Source organism: Dipteris shenzhenensis, chromosome 30 (genome assembly GCF_047967505.1).
Source record: "Dipteris shenzhenensis isolate YYH24624 ecotype China chromosome 30, Dip_SZ_1.0, whole genome shotgun sequence".
NCBI lineage: Eukaryota > Viridiplantae > Streptophyta > Polypodiopsida > Gleicheniales > Dipteridaceae > Dipteris > Dipteris shenzhenensis.
Genome location: NC_141625.1, coordinates 33,966,888 through 33,974,209, shown reverse-complemented (window position 1 = coordinate 33,974,209; position 7,322 = coordinate 33,966,888). Strand labels below are relative to the sequence as shown.

General features: G+C 47.1%; 1 protein-coding gene across 1 annotated transcript; it reads left to right on the top strand.

The window, feature by feature from the left end:
- The first annotated feature begins 795 nt into the window (after positions 1-795).
- LOC147882015 (large ribosomal subunit protein P2B-like) lies at positions 796-2,874 on the top strand. Its single transcript, XM_087401396.1, has 3 exons — positions 796-970; positions 1,061-1,299; positions 2,471-2,874. Exons 1-3 carry the CDS (start codon positions 883-885, stop codon positions 2,495-2,497), a joined length of 354 nt encoding a protein of 117 aa, XP_087257522.1. The 5' UTR covers positions 796-882; the 3' UTR covers positions 2,498-2,874.
- Positions 2,875-7,322: the final 4,448 nt, after the last annotated feature.

Genomic DNA, 7,322 nt, shown 5'->3' with positions numbered 1-7,322 from the left:
ATTAGCAATGGTTTATGTGAGCTCACATCATTACTTGGAGATAGAGGCGAGTTGCTCAATTACACCTTTGGCATCTACTTTGAGCGTGCATCATTCAAAAAGTGTGGATAGGTGGAACCTTTTGGTCTTTCATTGCATCTTGTTTACTCCAGAATTTCATTCATAAGTTAAACATACTATCTCAGATACTACTGTGGCTATTATTTCAATAGGAAATTAGGTGACCTCAGTGTTGCATTTTGGAAGTTAAGCTCGCATCTGCTGTAATTTCCTTCTTCACGGACATTTTATTTCTTCCTTCAGGGTGTTTACAGACTAGAGCCGCTCATGCCCGCCCAAGGTGCAATTGAATGCGTCTAGGTCGTGGGATGGGCGGGTAATCTTGCATGTCTATGATTTGTGGGCAGTGTCCATGGTGCGCTAGTGTGTAAACACGCTTAATACATTTTCCCTTTGTTTGTTTTTGGCCTACCGTTTGCAGGTCTTAGTGAAGGCTCCAACCAAAGATAAAATTATTTTTGGGGGCTTATTTTTTGAGTTCCCTTTTGCCACGTGCACTGTTCCACATGTTGCCCCATCCGCATCTCGCTTGTGCATGCATGTGAGACATTTCCGACAACAAAACCCCCACTAGTGCTCCGTACCTAAGAGAACATCCGAGCTGCGGGTGGGAAGTGAACTCAGGATGGGCACGTTACCGGAAACAACTCCAAAGGCCCTGTTGCCGGGAAACAACTCGAGAATCCAAAGGCCTAAGGTCTTTGTCCTCCGGAACCGGTTAGACCGGCAGTTCTAGGGTTTCGTATATTAATTCATCCAAAAGGCAGAAGCAAATCTTTCACTCTTTGGAAGTTCAGCGTGGTGAGCTTGCGGTTCTTCGCCATGAAGGTTGTGGCAGCTTACCTCTTGGCTCTCCTCGGCGGTAACTCATCCCCCTCCTCCGATGACATCAAGACTATCCTTGGCTCCGGTCAGTCTTGCCTTCTTTCCCTTGCCCTGTCTTTTTTGTTTTAGAAATCCGTTCGAATACCTCGTTTTGATGCCTCCTTTCGTCGTTTAGTCGGTGCTGAAGCCGACGACGACAGAATAGATTTCCTTCTCAGCCAGCTTGAAGGTAAGGACATTACTGAGGTGATCGCCTCGGGACGAGAGAAATTCGCATCCGTTCCTGCCGGTGGCGGTGGCGTAGTGGTCGCCGCGGCTGGGGGTGGCGGCGGTGCTGCTGCGGCTGCCGTTGCTGAAGAGAAAAAGGAAGAGAAGAAAGAGGAGAAGAAGGAACCCGAGGAGGAGTCCGATGAGGTGATGTGTTGAGTTTTATTTCGCAGTTTTTGCCTCTCCATCTGCTTGTGCGCTTGATTTTTTATCGAAATATCATGCTTCCATTGCCTCTCTTTAGCCCGCAAATTTTACGATTGGGGGCGGGGGGGGCATGGATGAGGATTTCCTGGTGTTTGTTTTAGGCAATGGCTCGAGTCAATCTGCTATACGCAGGCCTTTTGCGCCCTTGTCCTGTCCATAAACATTTGTATGGAGGACCATGCTGATGCGAACCCCTGCTTGATCAGCTAATTATGGTAGTCCATTTGTCCTATCCATGTTAATGTTCATGGATAAGCAATTTGTTCCTAAAGTGGACCGCCTATTCTTGACAACGGGTCTACATGATAGGGAAAAAGTCTTCCCTCCGTGAACGGGTCAGTTCAGACTTTTTTTAAATCGGGTGTTCCCACCCTTTTCTTGGCTTTCTATTTTGTTATTTACTCACAACTTGATTTTTCTTGGGAGTAGTACCTTTACTGTAGTATGGAATAGCATGGAATAGAATGGGTTTAGGAATGGAATAGCATGGGTTTGCATCTCACGCTAGATTTGCGTTAGATGTGGGCTAAGCCACACTCTAAACCCCATGTAGAGTTTGGGTCAATGGACAGGAGGAAATGTGGCCACGCCCATCCTATTCCCTGGGCACATGTCCACTGGGTTGAGGATGGTAAATGAACTTCCATAATCAGAAATAGGATGACCATGGTGTACTTCTCAGGACTCTCTCTCTCTCTCTCTCTCTCTCTCTCTCTCATAATTGGAGGAAATGTGGCTATGCCTGCTCTACGTGAGCACTGTCCACTATCCTACTTGCTGCTCTACGTAAGCACATGTCCACTGGGTTGAGGATGGCAAATGAACTTCCATAATCAGAAACAGGATTACTTTCCCTTGAGACTCTCTCTCTCTCTCTCTCTCTCTCTCTCTCTCTCTCTCTCCCCCTTCCCCTTTTTCTTCTCTTTTGTCTTGTTCTCTTCGTGAATCATCTCCCCCTCTCTTTATATATGTGAACCTCCCTCCCTTTTTATCTCCTGCATAGTAATTGTTTCTGACAGAATAAGTGTAAAATATGCTGCTTGGGCTGTTTTTTGGCTGGCAGACATGATGCTATAAGTATTGACAATGTTCCCTTGTGCTTTTGTTGCAGGACATGGGCTTCAGTCTCTTTGACTAGGATTGGCAAATACTTCCTCTTGATCTGTGGTTTCGTTCCTCTAGGTTTTTATTCATTATTGAAAGTATGGATGATGTAAAAATGCATCTGAAGGTGGGGGTAGCGTGTAGGTATTTTAGCTTGGCTGGCTATAGTGGAATCCATCTGATAATTTTGGAATCCTTCAAAGGAGAGTTATATTAGTATTGGTAACGGTGATCATTGTTTGGGTTTAAGTTGCAGTGAGATGTATTATGCCTTGAAGGTGCTCAGAAGTGTCACAGCTCAGCTGTAAGGGAGGCTGTTTATTTTCAGGGATGTCACAAGTGAAATAACTCTCAAGGACTGGGTGCGAAATATAGATAATGCATGATCTAAAAAATTCGCATGCACAAGCACGACAATTGTTACGTATCTGTAAGGTTGGTATGGGAAGCATGGTGGTACTTCTCCAAAGTAGATTTGTCTTCTTGAACAGTCCCTTTAAATGCAGTAAACAGTTCTTTCAAGCAAACTGAAATCAAATAAGAGAAGAAAAAGAAGTTGTTCAAGTGGAGGGAGCTGGAAGGGTGGGGCAGAGACACATGTTTCTTGAGGTAAAAATGCACGTAAATAACCAGGTATCCACGAGGCTCAACAAGCTCGGGGAACGCACCCGTGGTAATTGGTAAAGTGATTGATCCCGACTTCGGAATTGCTGGTAGCCAACCTCCTGGTCGACTACGCTACGGATGGCTACATAGGTGCGCTCAACTCAGGCATGCACACAAAATCGAAGAGACCAGGTCACTAGAGTTGCGCTGCGCGGCGGGCCTGGTCACCTCTAACCAGACAAAATTGGGCACACTCTTGCCACCCCGGAGCCTACCCGAAAGCTTAGTAGTAGAACCGAGGCTACCGGTAAGCTAGTACTTTAGGTTAGCCGATTGTGGATGGTAGGGGGTGATCAGGCAGTTTCCTAACCTTTTCTAGTCTAGTCATCGGAATTTGGTCAGTTTTTGCAAACAGCGCGCTCCCCATCGTGAAACAAGCTAGTTTCGAACATCCAATCCCGGAAACCCAATCCCGGGGCTGCTAGGTTTGAACCAGACTCCATGTAAGCATGAAGAGCTTATGTTCTATCGAATTGACGGGTACCCAGTCAATTCAAGTTATTACATACGCAATTTCTTGTATCTCTCCTTTCTCCCTTGAGGGCCCGGCTTCACTAGGCACATCGTCCGACCCATTCGCTTCCTGGGCGTGTTCTTAGGGCCCGGGGGAACTTGGTGGGGGAAAAGGCGTAGCATTTTCTTGTGGTAGAACTTGGTTTCCAACAAGCTGTTGGACTCGGAATAGAACCAGATTTGTAAATAAAGTTGACCACTGCACCTTCTTCATTTACGGCCTTTCAATCAGTACTTCATTCATGGCCTTCCAAGCAAGCCTTACGATTGATACGTGATAGCATTGTGGGAGCTTACACAAAGAATTTCGCATATAGAGCGTTGAGTTCTCGGGCTTGAGGTCGGGTGCTCAAATTTCGTTTGAATATTTGTATATAGATTGGCCAGAAGTTCAAAGAAGTGCTACGTGTAGTAGATTCGGACCCACCACCCCCACGGGGCCCTTCCTCAGGGGATCCTCTATTGAGAGACAGCTTTAGCGACATCAACATAGAAACAAGAATGAATACGAGATCGAGGGAGTTGAGATCCTTGCTTTTCTCAATCTTGAGATGTTGGCTCTTCTTGATCCAATCCGAGATAGTCGGAGTTACTCGTTTCGCCAACCATTCACTGAATCTAATCCATCGAGTGATAGTGAATCAATGACTGGAGGCTTCGTGGCCCTTTCTCAAGCAAGGAATTGACTTTCCAAATTTCAGTATAAGATCAATAATTCTTTGATTATCGTATAATAATAATAATCAATCGGAGTTCTTTCGATTTTCCCTTTTTGCTTGTTGCTTTGGGGTGAGCCGAGGCTTAGATGTTATTCTTAACAAATACACTCGATGAGGATAGAAAAACGAGAAATCAACCCCCCTGTCCTTGCAGATCTTATGGGTAGGCGAAAGCCTAGTGCAGACCTAGAAAGAAAGCCACATCGTTATGTTGTTATCGGGCAGCCCAAGAGTAATTTCTCCCGCCCTAGCCTTTCTAGCAATGTAATTTCTCCCTCCTTTCAGGTAGGCCATTTCTCGGGCTCTCTACAGGTCCTCAGGTGGGGGACAGGGTAAGCGTTACACGCTTACCCGAGATGGGAGATTGTTGCCTTGCTCACCATTTTCGGGCGTAGGGGACTTCGCCTCCTTAAGGCCCTCCGGTCAAAGTGACCGGTCACCCTTTCGGTAAAAGTGAGAAAATCCCATCGAGGCAGAAAGTTGGGAATAAAATTGAGTTTAGCGTTCCGCTTGATAACCTGCTAAATTCACGCGCACGCTTGAAAGGTACATCCCTTTCTCGCAAGAGATGGAGGCGGGATGCTACACGCTTCTCCTGTGTGAACGCATAGCGTTTTTAACCAACGGTAGAGATGGGAAGGGGCACCTACCTTGTGAAGGGGGAAAAGGTTACGGTAAGTAGGTTGGGATCAAAATGAAAATATTGCACCATTCTATGGCACTTGTGACCCAACGTTGACCCTTTTTTTTGTTTGTTTGACAGTGAGAAAAACGTATAGTCCAATCTCAAAAGATAGAACGGCTTGGAAAGGCCGTGCGACTTGAAGGACATAAGGCAATGATTATGGCAGCTTGGAACCTAGGACTTTAGTTGTACCTACCGGCACTTCTTCGAGGGCCCAAGGTCCCTCTCTTCCGACGGGGGAGGTAAGTGCCCACGGCACCCACTTCGCCCATAATCGAGGGAAGTGCCATTTAGGCACTAACCAGGTATAGAACTGGAAGAAATGGTGAGAGGAATGGTCGAAATTTCTCCTACAAAATTGTTGGCGTCGGGCAGACGCCACTCAATCGGAGGGAGAGGGCCCTGCTAAGCATAGTGCTTCCTCGCTAGTGTCGAAAATGTCGTCACAGGGCTTTTGCGTGCTCCGAAGGTTATCCCCTAACGCTCGCGCTTTCCTTGCCTGCCATTTTCCTTCCGCCACTCGATCGGAGAGGGTAAACCGCAGCGGATTCCGAAAGGAACCTGCCTCCCCTACAAGTGTCCGCCGAGGGAACCCAATTGCCAAGGCTACTGCCATCCTAGTCCTAGGGAGGCTCCTACCTCACCATGCGTTCCTTCGGGGAAGGTATGAGGCGGCACGGAACAATGCAAGAAGTGTATGATACAGCATAGAGGTGGCAAGACTACTGATCAACGCAAGTGAACCGTGCGATGACGCTTTGTAAAGACGCACCATAAATGTATTGTTATGGGCCAATAGGCACTCTGTTGGCGAAGAATGAACCGGAATGTGATTCGGGACACGATCGGCCTTTGCATGCCTCGATCGGCAAATGATCACCAGAGTATAGCATAGGATCGCTTTTCCTTGTAATAGAGTCGACACGTTTTGACAAGGTAAACCCAATGGGCTCCTCAGCAAGAGGTATGGTCGTGAGATCAGATACTGTCCAGTGGGCAGAAGACGATACGAAAAGCTACTGGCTTACCTTGTCGGGTAGGGTGAAATAGCCGAAAATGGATATATACATATCTATTCAACGAATCGTCAACCCGACCCCCCAAGACCCCCGGGGACCCAGTGCTAACTCGTATCATGGGTGACAAAACACGAAAAGACCACTCATACGATCACGCTTTCGTACTTCGGGTGAATAATTGCAAGCAATAACGCTATGAAGGTTATGCGAGGGTCGGAGGTCGGGCTCGCTAGGGTTCCCTCGGGTAAGGGTCGACCTTATTGTTGGCCATTTTTCTCGGCCCGGTTTCATGTCGAAAACGGGGAAACTGAGTGGCACTTTATCCTCGAGAAGCGCTATGCGCTTGTCATTTGAGCCGTATGCGAGGAAACTTGCACGTGCGATTCTACTGGGGGGAAAGCTCTTCCAAGCTTACCTATCCGAATAACCAAGATCGGATATAGTTAGTTTTCCGCGAAATCTATTGAAGTAGAGCGTATAATGTTCATGGCTTGAGGTAGAGCACTCAATGGGCTAGGGTGGCCCAAAGCTTGACCAACCCCAAGGAAACTCCGAATACAAGCCATGAGTTTGTACAGACAGACTTCGGGTGCTAAGATCCAAAGTCGAGAGGGAAACAGCCCAGATCGTGCGTTAAGGTCCTTAAGCAATCACTTAGTGGAAAAGGAAGTGATCGAGCGATGACAACAAGGGGGTGGGCTTGGAAGCAGCCATCCTTTGAAGAAAGTGTAATAGCTCACTGGTCTAACTTCATGGCACTGAAAATGTCTCGGCGCTCAAGTGATTCACCGAAGCGACGAGACCTTGAAAGAAGCTTGCTTCTTCAAGTGTCAGTAGCGGAACCTTCTATCAATCGATGAAGGTTGTTGGTGACAACACTCGGAGATATCAGAAGTGGGAATGCTGACATGAGTAACGAGAAATCATGTGAAAAACATGATTGCCTACCAGTTCCAGGGTTTCTGCGTTCAGTCAATCTACGCAGAGTGAATCGGTCCCTAAGGAACCCCGAAAGGGCAACGTCCGTTGGGTACATGAAAGCGACGAAGATGCTTTGACTACTGAACCATGCGTGTTTGTTAAACTCGTAAATTGGATGATTGGGCAAGGGGCTACAAAGTCACCTCGGCTTTACGCAGGGTTTCAACTCCAAGGAAAAAACTTCGTGGAATTGGGAGGGCGATTCACAATTCAAAGTGCAAAACCAACCGTACCCCAAACTGACACAGGTGAACAAGTAGGGCATATTAAGGCGCT